The following is a 16,549-nucleotide window of genomic DNA, read 5'->3' as shown; positions in this document are numbered from 1 at the left end:
TTCCAAACCAATGAAATTTAGGGGCTTTTTGAAGCAGTTATTTTACACTTAATCTGGCTACATGAGACCAGAACATTTTGTGGAAAGTTGATCTAGATGCTGAGGAAGAAGATTTGAAATATGATTGCAAGTTACACAAAAAGAACTGGTAGTTAAACCAAGATAAACCACCAAATAAAAACTTATGGATGTCTCTTGTACCGAGGATAATGTAAGACATTACCATTGGGAAAGGCTGGCTGAAGAGTACAAGGAATCTCTCTGTACAATTTTTGCAACTTTCTGTGACTATTATTTCAAAACAAAAAGGTTTTAAATGTATGGATATCTACTCGATACCAAGGACTGAGGAACATACTCAGTGCAGGGATATAATCCTTGTACTCCGAGCTGGACAAGAAGGAGATCAGTACATAAACAAGTGCCTCAAGGCAGACTGGATTACAAGGTATAAAGGACTCTGTGTCGAAGCAGGAGAGATCGAACTGGAGGGATCTGAGAGGCCATTTCAGAGAAGGCAGAATTTAAGCTGAACCTTCACTGATGAGCAATGTTGTGGGGGTGATGAGAGATGGAGGGTACTCTCCAAGCCCAGGAAGCAAAGTGGGGCATGAGGAAGTGCTGGGTGTACTTGGGAACAGCTAATGGATCCATGAAGCTGGAGCATCAGATTAGGGAGAGGAGTGAGGGAAGAGACACTTGGGAAATAAGACTGGGAAAGGAAGATTGGGCTTTCGAATGCTGAGCTATGGAGGTTGGACTTTACCAAAGTCTTCCTGGAAAGAGAATGCATCATTAATTTTAGTAAATTTAGTAAGATAATTTTTTTTAAAGAAAGAACTTTGGGGTATAGGAAATGTGTTTTTTTTTTAAATAGCTTTTGGCTGCACTGCACAGCATGTGGGCTGTTAGTTCCATGACCAGGGATCAAACTTGAGCCCCTGCATTGAAGGCACAGAGTCCCAACCACTGGACCACCCGGAAATTCCTTATATGATCTGGGTACTATTCAATCTGGATTTTATTTGAGGGAAATACCTTTTCCCAGCTTGCCCTTTTATTCTCTTTATGATGTTTTTTTATCTATAGTTAAAATTATCTATAACATAAATTTATTAAACTGGAAAAGGATTTTTCCTTGACTCATTTGTGACCCTGCCAAGTTAAAAGACAGGTATCTCCAAGTTTACTGTACAAAAACCCCAACAGAGTTAAGAATGAATCTCTATCATTCTGATTCCTTTCCTGCATTTGTAAGTATCATTTTTCACATAAGAGACTAGGAAATGGATATTCAATGCATGGTTTGGTCTACAGACACCCTCCTATTCTTCTAAAGAAGGGATTGCCAAATTTTTTTCAGTAAAATGCTACTGCTACTGCTGCTAAGTTGCTTCAGTCGTATCCGACTCTGTGCGACCCTATAGACGGCAGCCCACCAGGCTCCTGTGTCCCTGGGATTCTCCAGGCAAGAACACTGGAGTGGCTTGCCATTTCCTTCTCCAATGCATGAAAGTGAAAAGTGAAAGTGAAGTCACTCAGTCCTGTCCAACTCTTAGTGACCCCATGGACTGCAGCTTACCAGGCTCCTCAGTCCATGGGATTTTCCAGGCAAGAGTACTGGAGTGGGTTGCCATTGCCTTCTCTGAGTAAAACGCTAGACAGTCAATATTGTAGTCTTTTCAGGCTACATGGTCTCTATCACAACCACTAAAATTTGCCCTTGGAGCATGAAAGCAGTCATAATTAGTATGTAAGGCATAAACATGGCTTTATTAGTGGCACTGAAATATGAATTTCATGTTATTTTGCATCACAGAAAAAATTCTTTTTTTAATCATTTAAAGTCTAAAAACCATCTGTAGTTTATAAGCTGTATGGGAACAGGTGGTGGGCTGGGTAGTAGTTTGTTAGCCCATCTCCAGGGTGTTGTGGTGGCATCTGTCAGACAAACTGTACCCGCTGATAACCACTGCCCAACACGACTGTCACTAAGCAGCTTCTGAGTTAGTTCAGTGTCTTAGAGAAGTGCCTACCGATAAGAACCCTGAGGTGAAGAAAAGGCAACTGTCAGGCTTGTCGCTGGTTGTGCAAAATGATACGTTTATGACAGGCTGTCCCTTGGTCTAAAGAGTGCATTGTGAGGTAAGGGGCTGGTGAACTGCCATTGTGTGGTGGGCAGTGGAAGGTACCACCTGGATCCTTGTCTTTGGGGGGAACGGTGTGTGTAAAAAAAAAAAAAACAAACAACATGGTTATCGGTATGGGCTGCTCTGAAAAATAGGCATTTGGGTTCCAACCATTCAGTCCCCTTGTCAGACGGTGTTTCTAAATCCTGATTGGTTGGTAGTTCCAATACTTTGGAACCGGAAAGTGAGGGTTCTCTAGAGCTAATACACGGCCAGGGCCCCCAGTCCTGGGGGTTGGGAGGAAGACCTATCCTGTCCCCGTACATTTATCAAACAGGACCTCTCTATGGGCCAACGGATGGGGCCCTCAAACCAGTGACCCAAGATGGGCAAAAATCATGTTCTCACACAGTATCCCGCAGACCCCGGGTCTGCAGGCAGCGGCGTCCTTCAGTTTGGCTGAAGACCAAGGCGTTCGCCAAAGAAGAGAACCGAGCTGTGCACACCGCACGAGTTAGAGGAACCCGCTACCAACTGTCCCGCGGGCGAGACTTCCCTCCGGGGAGCGTCACCAGCGGTCCCGGGAGAAGAATCGGACCTTATAGGCAGGTGCATCGGGATCTTGGGGGAGTCTGGGCCCTTTGTGCGCCAATTAGAAAGTGACGGTCGGTGGAGCACCCCGAGGTGACCCGGAGGCCTGGGCGGACCGGTCGCGCCGGCTGGACCCCTCACGAGGCGGCCCCGCCCCCTCCCCGCGCACCCCCCCCAGGCCCCGCCCCCTGCGGCCGGCGGCTCTAGGGGCGGGGGCCCCGGGACCAGGGGCGGCCCGGCCTGACCTCGACCTCGGCCGCGGGCTGGACCGGCGAGTCCCACCCGGCCGGCGCAGGCCCGGGCCCGCGAGCCCCTCCCTCCACCTGTCCCCGCCTTGGAGCCCCGCGCGGGCTGCGCTCGCTCGCAGCGGCGGGGCCCGCAGGCGGCCATGGCGGCGGGCGCCGGGGCCAGGCCGGCGCCGCGCTGGCTGAAGGCGCTGACCGAGCCGCTGAGCGCGGCGCAGCTGCGGCGGCTGGAGGAGCACCGCTACACCGCGGCGGGCGTCTCGCTGCTCGAGCCGCCGCTGCAGCTCTACTGGACCTGGCTGCTCCAGTGGATCCCGCTGTGGATGGCCCCCAACTCCATCACCCTCCTGGGCCTCGCCATCAACATGCTCACCACGCTCGTGCTCATCTCCTATTGCCCCACGGTCACCGAGGAGGTAGGGCCCGCCGACCGCCCGCCGCCCGCGGGCCCCCAACTGCTGCCCACCTTGAGCCGAACCCCGGCGCAGGTGCGGCCCTGGAGGCTCCCGGGGCGCCGCACTCCGCCAACCCGCGCGCGCGGCAGAGCCGCCCGGGTTCGCGGAGGGGTGGACACCGCCTCTACATCCGCGCCGCGGCCGCCGCGAGCCTTCTCCGCTCTGCCGGGAGACTATCACGCCCCTACCCAGTCCCGCGTGTACCCCCAGCCTCCTCCGGACGGCGGAGGGGCTCTCAAGGTCACTGCCCAGTCCCGTCCACCCCCGGGGCGGCGGACGGGCTGTCTCGGCCACTGCGAGCGAGGGGCCTGCCTGTCTGGCCGCCGCCCCATTCTGCGCCAAGTTGGGGGTGGGGGTGGACAAGCAGTCGGTGACTTTGCACACTGGTCACTGAACACCCCCAGCTCCGTCCCGCCTGGCCTTAGGGCTTGTGGTTTGGTTGACCAAGCCCGAAATGCCCTTTGGACACTTTTATACTTAACCGTCTGTTTCTCAAAGGCTGTGCTAGTGATCCTGTAATTACTGATAGCGCTGATCAAAGATAAGTTACTTTTAAGAGATTAACTACTTCCTCTTTCTTCGTTGACACCTGTTAATCAGAAGCGTCCCTTGGACTGAGTGTGATGGGGGGAGCAGGAAGCAGAGGGGGCCACTCCCATCTATGGCTTTTTAGAATACCTGGAATAAAGACTACATTGCACGTTCTGTGACATTGCTTTCTTTTCTTTGCCCTCCACATAGAGATTCCGTTTATAATCGTATTTGAGTATAGGTCCTGGTTCGTTGGTTGTTTTAGTGGCTAAGTTGTCTACGACTCTTGCGACCCCGTAGACTGCAGCCTGCCAGGCTCCTCTGTCCATGGGATTCTCCAGGCAAGAATACTAGAGTGGTTGCCATTTCTTTCTCCAGGGAGTATAGATCCTGTGGAGAACTAATTTGACTTGAGGTTGGATAGGAATACAGTGCCCTCCATACATGGATCCTTTTTTTTTTTTTAAGTATTTGATGAAGCCTACATTTTAAACATAGATTGATGGATGTTAGTTATATTAATATTTGATTTTTCGGCAGACGTTCCCATTGTCAATTCATTTACATATTGTTTAAAAAATGTAAGTGGAAGCCTGTTTGCAGAATTCCCCAGAGGCAGTGTGCCAGAATGGAAGGTGCACTGGGCCAGAAGGGAAGGCTTGGTTCTAATGTGGCTTTGCCACACTATGGAATGACAGACAACGTGGGCATGCTTTCCTCATGTAAAATAGAAATAATACTTGCCAATACTTGCCAAATTTCACAAGAATGCAGTGAGGACTAAATGATATATTACATGCAGATAAATGTAGAAAATTAGAATTTGTTCAACCTGTTAAAAATATTACTTTTATGAAAAATGTCCTGCAAACCTATAATAAAGTTTAGTTTTTATTGGGCCTTGGTTTCGCTGACAACATTTGAATGTTTCTATTTGCCAGTTAAATCATGAACTTTTCAATATTAATTTAATAACCATCTGTTGAGCACTTCCAAAGAGCAGGACAGGCAGAGAAGTCCAGGAGATTCTGTTCAGGGATGACAGGGGATGGGGCCTGATGGAACAGGTTAAATTATTAATTTTTAGGCTATGCCTCATTCATTCAAAAAAAAAGGAAAAAGGTGGCAGATAGGGAGGATCTGAGGGACTTAAAAAAAAAGAAATCAGAATGATCTAAAAACAGGAAGTAAAGTTTGAAAAAACAAGATGAAACTGAGAAGTGTTTCTGAAATGTAATTAGATCCTGAACATGTTTCTAAGTGGCTGTAGCCGTGAGGGGAAACACCGTTACAGGAGTTACGCTGCCTGTCTGATAATATCCCGGCAAGACCACAAAAGGAACGTCGCAGTTCATAGGCCACAGAGACAGGGTCTGACAAGGTTCAGATCTAAGAAGGCCTGACTACAAAGCCCGATTCTTTTTACCATATACCACCACCGTCTCATCTGCAGTTCTTTCTTTTCTGGGTGATATGCAGGAAAAATACCTTGTGTTTTATGTAATGCTTATCAGGTGTGTAATATGCTTTCACATTCATTGTTGCATTTGTGTCTCATATCAACCCAAGGAGGCTGGCAAGTTTTCTCCCTTCCTAGAAAGGCCTTCGCACCATTTTAGTATTTCTTCTGTCCAGCCATCCTGAACTAATAGTGGCATACATTTTATTAAGAGGAAGTTGAGGCCTGGAATGTCTTTAACCTGGCTTGAAATGTGTTTTCTGATTCTTAAACTTAAGAGTTAGTACTTTTTCAGACTTGGTGGATTCCTTCCAGAAAGGGTCAGGGAAAGCCCATACAGTTGTTAGACTCTGATGCTTGGGTTAGTCTACCCATTTATGATTAATGCTCACTACATATCTATGTTAATAATATTTGATCTACTTTTTAACTGTATTGATATTCTAGGACATGACTGGGGATGACGAGAAATTAGGAGAAAAAAGTTAAGTGATTTACATTGTTGTGCAATGGTGCTCTGAACTGCATATCACGCCACCATTTCATTAAGGAACTTTCTACTCCAGCCAAATTGAACTACTTCCTATATCAAGGGTATTTCTTGGGACTTCTCCTGGCAGTCCAGTGGTTAAGACTGCATGCTTCTAATGGAGGCTGGGGCTGGAGAGGGGGGTTCAATCCTGGTTGAGAAATTAAGATCCCACATACCACGCAGTGCAGCCAAAAAAAAATTTTTTTTAAGATTTCTTTCCTTCTTGTCCCTCTCTTTTCTCCTTCCTCTTTCTTTCTCCTGTCCCACTTCATCTCTCTGTGTCCATTCCTAACACTACCTCCTTAGGAAATTTTTCTTCCTTCTCTGAAGTCAAATCAACTACTTAATCCTATGAACTTCCATAATAATAGCAATGATAACTAACATTCTGGAGAAGGAAATGGCAACCCACTCCAAGACTCTTGCCTGGAAAATCCCATGGACAGAGAGGAGGCTGGCAGGCTACAGTCCATGGGGTCGCAAAGAGTCAGACATGACTGAGTGACTTTTTAACTAACACTTACCGGGAATTACTTACGTACTTGGGGCTTCCCAGATGGCACTAGTGGTAAAGAACTAGCCAATGTAGGAGATGTAAGAGACATGGGTTCGATCCCTGTCGGGAAGATTCCCCTGAAGGAGGGCCTGGCAACCCACTCCATTATTCTTGCCTGGAAAATCCCATGGACAGAGGAACCTTGTAGGCTACAGCCCATAGTGCTGCACCGAATCGGGCATGACTGAAGGAACTTAGCATTCACACGTACACACTTAGGTGCTGGGCATTCACTTAAACTGCTTTTGTCTATTATCTCATTTAATACTCTCCACAACTTTATGAAAAGGTACTACTATTATCCTCATTTTATAGATGAGGAAACTAAAGGGAAATAAATTAACCTCTTTAAACTGAGTCCAGGATTCCAAGCTGGAAAACTATACTTCTGCTGTAGGTCTTTGTAGCTCTCCTGTGGAACTTCTCCATTTATTTTGGTTATGTGTGTGATGTGATGTTTGGTTATGTATGTCCTTATTGAGTAAGACAGTCTACCATATTTTAAGTTCAGACAGCAATTGCCCATTTATTTGAACATTCTTCACAGCATAGTGCCCTGTGTAAAGTAGACACTTGGTAAATATTTGCTAAACTATTGACTGCGTGCAGGAAATAGCAATTTATAATCTTGGGAGATTATGTTTTTCCATCCATATTCAGTTTTAGCTTGTTTCAGATTAAATACTTATCAATTTGGTCCAGGGAGTTTTGACATGAGTATGCAAGAGTCAGGGCAAACAGAAAACAAGAACTGAATTGCGTCCCCTCTCGATGAGAAAATTTGGTGATTCGAGTCTGGTTCTTTGGGCTCCAGCTTAGTAGCATTCTCTGCTTATTTTTGACTGGCATAAACTGTGGCTCCATTCCCTTTTCGGTTTTCTTGAGTAAATGTTTTTGCTCTGCCCTCTTGCTATCTGTATATAAATCCATGTGACTGCTATTAAGAGTGTGTTTATAGCAGATTGGTGCCCAGCATAGGGCTGGGTCAAAGGGCCTTGAATAATTTCTTTCCCTTATGATATGAATTGAAAGCAAGTGTATCTGAGGAGATATTTACAACCTTAAGAAATGGTTTGTTCCCTGTCTAAATATTTCAGATTCGAGTGGCCTTTGGACTATCAAGAATTATTTGTTGGAGGAATAATAAGAAAAGGCAATAACCTAGTCAAATTCTGTTACAGGTTTGGTTTCTTTGAAATCTAGAATATTTCCTTCTAGTTCAGTAACTTAAGAAGCATCATTTATGAAGGCAGGACTCTTGTGAGAGAGTGGCCTCTCATACTAAAACAAAATACCTCGCAGGAGGTGAAAGTTCTAGAAGCAGGGCAGGGAGTAGAGTGAGGCAGGCAGGCACAGACAGCCCTGAGGGTCGAAAATGCCTCCTTGAATCATGCACCCACAGTGCCTTGCTGGCCTCACCCTAATCCCAGTGCTGTCTAGAAGGAGCTTCTGCCGGTGATGTAGAAGTAGCTCTGATGCCTGTGGCTTTTCTGTGCTTGATTCCCAAGAAACAGACTGTTTCCCCTTTAGAATTCTGGTTCAAGTGTGGATAAAACATGGCCTTGTGAGTATGGAAGGAGCCTTAAATCCTGCTCCTGGTGGGTTTGACCTGGGCAGAAGCGCCAACCACCTGGGTTCTGTGAAGTTACAGTGCGAAACAGATGTGAAGGTACCCAAAGGAGTTGACGGTGACGATAGATCTGTCTAGGGGTTCTCTTCGCTCCCCTCCCTGCCTGTTTCCCTTTGCCTAGTGAGAGGCTGGCATTGTCAACAAGAATTCTAGTAAGTACTCAAAGAGGTTTTTAAAAAGAATACGACTGTTTACACTAAACTTAAGAGAAGGAATGCTGTCTTTCAAGTACAGCTTTCTACTGTCCTGAGAAAGTCCCTCTGGCCCTGAAGTTGGTTGAACGCTGTTGGGTGTTCGTGCCCTGCCTGGTTTCCACCCGCAGCTGGTAACCTGCCTCATTGTAAGAAGGTGGGTGTGTTCCTCTCAAACGCTGGCCCCTGCCCTGAGCTGAGGCCACAGGTTGGGGTAAACCAGTGAGCTGCTAGGGCCTTCCTGCTGGGAGGGATGGAGAGTGACTCTTGGCTTCCTGTCCACCAAGCCTCTGGAGCCTCCCCAGCCTTGGTTCCAGTGGGAACCCTCCCTTTGTAAACAACGAAATGCCTCTGGTCACAGGCTCAACTGTGTCACGGGCACATAATACAGGTTAGAGCAGTCAGATTAGCAGTCTATTAAAATTCCATGAGTTTTCTCTCAAAAATCACTGCTGCTGCTAAGTCACTTCAGTCATGTCTGACTCTGTGCGACCCCATAGATGGCAGCCCACTAGGCTCGGGTATACCCGTGGCTGATTCATGTTGATGTTTGGCAGAAACCAACACAATACTATAAAGCAATTATCTTCCAATTAAAAATAAATAAATTTATTATATTAAAAAAAATCACTAGACTCACCCAACTGGGTACAAAGTCCACCTTCTAACACTGTACCAGCATTACAGTTTTTCACACATGCCTGATCTTTGTCTAAACGCAGTTTTTATTTTTTATGGAGAGAGAAGTCAACTGATGTTTGGATAATTGAAGTCTCTCCATTACCAGCTGACCCAGTGGTTACTGGTTATGTAATATCTTTTGCATCTGTATCAACTTACATCCAAGGCCATTTAAAGCAAAGAGGACTTTTTAAGTGTGAAAATTCATATAAGCAGGCATGTATAGTTTCAGTATTTCCTAAATTTTAATTTGGGAACATTTTTGCTTTTGTGTATTACCTATACTGTTTTTCTTTACATAAACTTCAAATCTACTCCTTAAAAACTTAGACTTAAAGCCTTAATATCTGTACAATTATAGGTTTGATAGCTATGCTAGCTAGTTTTAAAATTATTATTTTTAAAATAGATTAAAGACATAAGTATTAAAATGAAAAGTTTACCTAAGAATCACTCAAAAAGTATCTTATATAGTATCAGAAATAATAATAACTAAAATTTACTGAGCTCTTCCCATAAGCCAGGCACTTTTCTAAGCACTTGACATGTAATAATTCATTTAATTCTCACAATGAGCTGAGAACAGTGATTATTCCCATTTTTCATAAAGGGAAACTGAAGCACTGAGAGGTAAAGTAGCTCATTCAAGGATCATTTGCAGGTGGAGTACAGAGTATATACTCCTATCCAGTCTGCAAAAAAGCCCCAAGACATGTATTTGTAAATTTGGAAACCATTTTACTGAATAGTTATGAGGTAACCTGTTACTTAATCATCAGTTGATTTTAATCATCTAGTTATTTAGCTCCCATGGTATATATAGCAGGTTTTAAAACCAGAGAACATACCTCCTACTCTGGAGAGGATTCTATTCTCATATTAAAGATGGGGCCTTGGAGACTACCTAGGTTAGCCTTTTCATTTATAGAAAAACCTAAGACTGTATTCCCCCAAAATCCAGTATTCTAGGGTCTGAGCCAAAAGTTAAATTTGTCCAGTGCACAGAAATGTGTTCACTGATCACTTTCTAAGTCTCTTTTTCCTTTTCCTGATGTGTGTGCTCATTCAAACACACAAATAAAAAGGAGTATGATACCTGGAATAAATAATTGATCTATATATGAGTGTTCTCTGATCCAGAGTTATTTTGAACAAAAACAGTTGCCACATGTTCTAATGTTTCTCTAATCCTTTAATTCAAGTAGCTAGAAGAAGTAAAATTTCCCAAATACTTAAGTTTTATATAGTTCTTTTTTTGTGGTGTAACTGACAAGCAATTTAAATTTATTAGTGTTTTTTTAATTACATGAAAGTGAAGGGGAACTAAAAAGCCTCTTGATGAAAGTGAAAGAGGAGAGTGAAAAAGTTGGCTTAAAACTCAACATTCAGAAAACGAAGATCATGGCATCTGGTCCCATCACTTCATGGAAAATAGATGGGGAAACGGTGGAAACAGTGTCAGACTTCATTTTTTTGGGCTCCAAAATCACTGCAGATGGTGACTGCAGCCATGAAATTAAAAGATGCTTACTCCTTGGAAGGAAAGTTATGACCAACCTAGATAGCATATTCAAAAGCAGAGACATTACTTTGCCAACAACAGTCCGTCTAGTCAAGGCTATGGTTTTTCCAGTGGTCATGTATGGATGTGAGAGTTGGACTGTGAAAAGCGCCAAAGAATTGATGCTTTTGAACTGTGGTGTTGGAGAAGACTCTTGAGGGTCCCTTGGACTGCAAGGAGATCCAACCAGTCCATTCTGAAGGAGATCAGCCCTGGGATTTCTTTGGAAGGAATGATGCTAAAGCTGAAACTCCAGTACTTTGGCCACCTCATGGGAAGAGTTGACTCATTGGAAAAGACTCTGATGCTGGGAGGGATTGGGGGCAGGAGGAGAAGGGGACGACAGAGGATGAGATGGCTGGATGGCATCACCGACTCGATGGATGTGAGTCTGGGTGAACTCCAGGAGTTGGTGATGGACAGGGAGGCCTGGCGTGCTACGATTCATGGGGTCGCAAAGAGTTGGACACAACTGAGCGACTGAACTGAACTGAACTGACTGAATGACATGCTGCTACTGCTGCTGCTAAGTCGCTTCAGTCGTGTCCGACTGTGTTCGACCCCGTAGACACCACCCCACCAGGCTCCCCCGTCCCTGGGATTCTCCAGGCAAGAATACTGGAGTGGGTTGGCATTTCCTTCTCCAATGCATGAAAGTGAAAAGTGAAAGTGAAGTCGCTCAGTCGTGTCCAACTCTTAGCGACCTCATGGACTGCAGCCTACCAGGCTCCTCCGTCCATGGGATTTTCCAGGCAAGAGTACTGGAGTGGGATGCCATTGCCTTCTCCGAATGACATGAACTTATGATTATTTCTTAGTAATTATTTTATTTTCTAGAATAAACATATAATCTTCCATACAATCATGTAAGATTCATCATTAGTGAAGGTATTATTTAAAATTGTGATTTACACACATCATTGAATACCATGCAGTCATGTAAGCAAATGGTGTAGATCTTTATGCTTGACTTGGAAAGATTTCTATGATGTATTATAAAGTTCTGATCTTAAAAGATACAGTAGATTTTTTTTTTCTTTTGGCCACACCACATGGCTGTGGGATCTTAGTTTCCTGACCAGGGATCAAACCCATGCCCCCTGCAGTGGAAGCATAGTGTCTTAACTGAACCATCAGGGAATTCCCAGATACAGTGGATATTATAAAGATAATATAATTTAAAACTTTAAATGTTAAGGAGCTTATATGATCTGGAGAAGTTTTACTTTTTGTAATAGCCTCCTTCTATAGAAGTATTCTGACATTAACATATTGCTTGCTGCTGCTACTGCTAAGTCACTTCAGTCATGTCCGACTCTGTGCGACCCCATAGGCAACAGCCCACCAGGCTCTGTCGTCCCTGGGATTCTCTAGGCAAGAACACTGGAGTGGGTTGCCTTCTTATGACTTTATAATTCTATAATTCATAATCCATGCCCTGATTTTCCTGGGTTTACATTTGAAATTTTTGAAAATAAGTTTTTTTTTTTTTTTTTTTTTTAACTGGAATTGAGTTGGGATAGCTCTGGAAATCCTGCATCCACCTGGAGAACTTTCTGGAGTGACCCGCATTTAAAGCAGACTCCTGGAAGGAAGAGGCCTGCTGTTCCTGGCAAGAGGATCTCCCCCCTGGGGCCTGTTTTACAGAGATAACAGATAATCTGCAAACTATTTCATAGCTCCCGGGTGGAAATGGAGGTGATGACTGCAGGGAAGAGAAAAGATAGGTCCAGCCCCTGTGGTCTTGGGAAGACTGGAAAGGGAATGAACTGGCAGCTGGTGGACTGGTGCGCCTTCGTGGGTTTAAAAGGAAGGAAGTCTCTCTCAGCTTGCAGCCAGTTTCCCACCGCTCGGGTTCACTGAACTTGAAATTGTATTACTCGGCCATTAAAAAGAATACATTTGAATCAGTTCTAATGAGGTGGATGAAACTGGAGCCTATTATACAGAGTGAAGTAAGCCAGAAAGAAAATCACCAATACAGTATACTAACACGTATATATGGAATTTAGAAAGATGGTAACAATAACCCTGTATACGAGACAGCAAAAGAGACACTGATATATAGAACAGTCTTTTGGACTCTGTGGGAGAGGGAGAGGGTGGGATGATTTGGGAGAATGGCATTGAAACATGTATAATATCATATATGAAACGAGTCGCCAGTCCAGGTTCGATGCACAGTACTGGATGCTTGGGGCTGGTGCACTGGGACGACCCAGAGGGATGGTATGGGGAGGGAGGAGGGAGGAGGGTTCAGGATGGGGAACACATGTATATCTGTGGTGGATATATGTTGATATATGGCAAAACCAATACAATATTTTAAAGTTAAAAAATAAAATAAAATTAAAAAACAAAAAGAAAAAAAAAAGAAATTTTATTTGTGGGGGCAGGAAAGTGCTTCTTAGCAGGTTTGAAAGAATAGATAAGAATCCAGATGGGAAGCTACACCTAGTCTGTGTAGCCTGCAGGGCAATAAATATGATAGATCTCGTCTCATGGGCCAGGTCATAAAACTAGGGTTTGCTTCCTGGATCCAGTCTAACTCTCTTCTTGATGGAACTTTATCACCCCTCCCTAAGTTTCACTTTTATCTGTAATAAAAAGAACATAATAGCTGCCTTGTCTCTGTGGATTGCTGTTTCAAACAAAATAATGCATTTTTGAAAGTCCTTTGTTGTACTGTTTAAGATAACATTACTACCTTTCCAGTCTCTCTTGTAATGACCTGTGGATCATCTGTTCCAGAAACATGAGCTGGTCATGGACTCATGAATAAACCTTTCACTTTAAGGACTCTACCTTCATTCCTGCTTAGCCCTTCTCTCTGTCTTTTCCTGTTGAAATTCCCCTGCCCCTCTTTCCCCATTTAAACTGTAAATCTTAACTCCATTGATATTCTAGTGAGGTCATGTTAGGCCAGCAAGCCAGTTTTCATTCCTTTCTCCAAATAAGGGGCAGAGTCCACCTCCAACCATGGTATCCAGGAGCAGCCAAATTTATTTCAGCATGGATTTCTGTTAACACCTTGACCTTTAGACTTACCTGCTGCCAGGCTCCCAGATCAGAAGTTAGAATCAGGAGCTTTTTAATGTGGACCTTTGGGAGTTGCTTCTTGAGAAGCTCCAAATTTTCCATATAAGAAGTTTCTGTATAAGAAGGGAGAATTGGAACATCTTCATGTAGATTATTTACTTTCTGTCATTTAGGGGAAAAGGATTCAGTGGAAAGGAGCTTCCCAGGTGGCACTGTGGTAAAGAATCCACCTGCCAATGCAGAAGATGCAAGAGACATGGGTTCGATTCCTGGGTTGGAAAGATCCCCTGGAGGAGGGCATGGCAACCCATGCCAGTATTCTTGCCTGGAGAATCCCATGGACAGAGGAGCCTGGTGGGCTACATTGCATGGGGTGGCAAAAGAGTCGGACACGGCTTAGTGACTAAACAACAACAGCAGTGTAGCTATTAACACTGGGTATCTGATATTAACAAATGATGAAATATTTGTTAAAGTTCAAAGTAAACTTTTGTTTACTTTGAAAGATTGAGGAATGAGGTGGCGAGTTGATTGGTTATTTGCAGAATTGCCACATAAGCCATACCCACATTGATATGTCAAATATCATTTTAGAATGTTTAATGACAATAGCTAAACTTCGTTGAGCACTTATTACATGCCTGGTGTGTGTAAAGAACTATCTTAAGAATTTTTTCATTGTGTACAACTACAAGTTTTATTTGCATCTTACAAATGAGGTAACCAAAGTTTAGAAGTTTAAATGACTTGCCCAGGGTCACTTGGCTATTACATAACAGAGCCAAGAACTCAAACACAGATCTAACTTTGAAACCCTATGTCTCAACACTTTTGCTGTACTTCATTTCTGAGGCAGAATTCTGGGTTGGCCATTGCTTTCATCACATGGGTCCCTGAGGAAGTAGAATACATTTATAAAGTGCTGAAAGAAAAGAATGGTTGTTTTAAAATCCTTTTTCTCAAAATAAATAAATAAATAAAATTCTTTTGCTCTCTTTTGTTGAAATTGCATCATTTCTATTGACCCACCTTCAAGTTCACTGACTCTCTGCTCTGTCATTTTTATCTATGGTTCTGTATGTAATGTGTCTTTTTCTTCTGGCTTCTTAAATGATTTTCTCTTCATCACTGGTCTTCAGTGATTTGATTATGTTGTGCCTTGATGGGTTTTTTAAAAAAATACTTATTCTGCTTGGGGTTTGCTGAGCTTCATGGATATGTGAGTTTATAGATTTTATCAAATGTGGACATTTCCAGCCATTATTTTTTCTTGTATTTTCCATGTCCAACCCTTTCTCTCCTTCTGAGACTGTAATTACATATATCCCACAGGTTATTGAGGCCCAGTTCAATTATTTTTAGCCTTTTTTTTTTCATGCACAATATTGGATATTTTCCTCTAATAGTCTGTAAATTCACTGATATTTTCTTCTGCAGTATCTAATATGTTGTTAATCTCATATAGTATATTTTACATTTGAAATATTGTACTTTTCATTCTAGAAATTTCACTGGAGTCTGTCATGCTTTTCTTCCATCTTCTTGAACATATGAGGCATATTTATCAGAACTTTTAATGTCCTCTTCTGCAGATTTCACTCTCTCTGTTATTCCTGGGTCTGATTGTTTTGATTGATTTTACTCCTAGTTGTCAGCGTATTTTTCTGCTTCTTTGAGTGACTAGTAGTTTTTTAATTAGATGCCAAACATTGTGAATTTTACATTCAGGGGTACTAGGTTTGGTGGGGTTTTCCTTTAAGATGTACTTTGTGTTGGCTATAGGTAAGTTACCTGGAATCAGTCAGATGCTTTTGAGGCTGGATTTTACATCTGTTAAGGCTATCAGAGAAACCTTTAGTCTAAGGCTAATTTATCCCCACTGCTAAAGCATTACAGTTCTGAGAACTCTACCCAGTGCCACAAGTATTACAAGGTCTTTCTGCTGTACCTGGTGGGAATGTGGTTCTTTCCCTGGCCTTCATTAGTAGTTTTTTCTCATTAGGCACAGGTCACCTCTCAGCCAAAGACTCAAAGATCCCCTCTGTAGATCTCCACAACATGTGCCTCTCTCCTTACCAGTGCCCTGAGCCACAGATTCTGTCTGCCTTGACCTTCCTGAGCTCTGCTCTGTTGCTCCTCAACACAGCAGGATCACTGGGCTCTTCCAGGTCCCCACTCCTGCACTGCGGGCTGGACACTGCCCGTCGGCACTAAGCTGGAGTACTTGGAGGGCTCATGTCACTTACTTCCCTTCTGTCAGGGATCACAGTGCTGCGCTGGCTGCAATGTCTGAACATGGTTGTTTTGTTTATTTGATCGCGTTTCTAGTTATCCAAGGTGGGAGAGTAAATCCAGTCCCTGATATTCCATCATAAATGGAAGCAGGGGTCTGTGGTTTGTCTTTAAGTTCTTCTTTCACAGTGGAAACTTACCGAATAATTTCAAATCCAGTGCCATATATGAATAGTATTATATTAAAGGAGCTGTGGACTAAGAATCAAAATCAGGGTCCTAATCCTCATTCAGTTGTTTAACTTCCTGCTTCCCATAATATATTCTGTGACCTCCTACCCAATCTAGAGCAATTCATTTCTTAGTTTAATTCATATCTGTAGAAAGAGGGTTATGAATGTTCTTTATATCATGCTGAGGTGCTATAAAGCGAGAACATAAGCAAATGTGTTGGTTGGCTTGGTTGAGCTGTTTTCAAACAGAAGCTGGCTTATTGTCACTCACCAGTCTTCATTGTTAACATTTCATGTTAGGCACCATACTGGACATACCTTTTATGTGCATTAGGACTCTTCATCTACCAGTCACTGGATGCTATTGATGGGAAACAAGCCAGAAGAACAAATTCTTGTTCTCCTTTAGGGGAACTTTTTGACCATGGTTGCGACTCTCTTTCCACAGGTAAGTTAGTGGAGATTTTTTTCCTACAGTTGTTTT

General features: G+C 43.4%; 1 protein-coding gene across 2 annotated transcripts in view; it reads left to right on the top strand.

Moving 5' to 3' along the window:
* The first annotated feature begins 2,921 nt into the window (after window positions 1-2,921).
* CHPT1 (choline phosphotransferase 1) overlaps window positions 2,922-16,549 on the top strand; it is a 30,565-nt gene continuing 16,937 nt past the window's right edge. For both annotated transcript variants that reach the window (XR_003511115.1, XM_027541982.1), the window contains exons 1-2: window positions 2,922-3,381; window positions 16,366-16,513. Coding sequence is in view for 1 of the 2 variants with exons in the window: in XM_027541982.1 (XP_027397783.1) it covers window positions 3,109-3,381; window positions 16,366-16,513 (421 nt within the window). In the remaining variant the exon portion in view is untranslated. The remainder of the gene's footprint in view (window positions 3,382-16,365; window positions 16,514-16,549) is intronic.

This window comes from Bos indicus x Bos taurus, chromosome 5 (genome assembly GCF_003369695.1).
Source record: "Bos indicus x Bos taurus breed Angus x Brahman F1 hybrid chromosome 5, Bos_hybrid_MaternalHap_v2.0, whole genome shotgun sequence".
In the NCBI taxonomy this organism is placed as follows: Eukaryota; Metazoa; Chordata; class Mammalia; order Artiodactyla; family Bovidae; genus Bos; species Bos indicus x Bos taurus.
The sequence above is the reverse complement of the archived record's forward strand: the minus strand, read 5'-3'. Positions and strand labels throughout refer to the sequence as shown.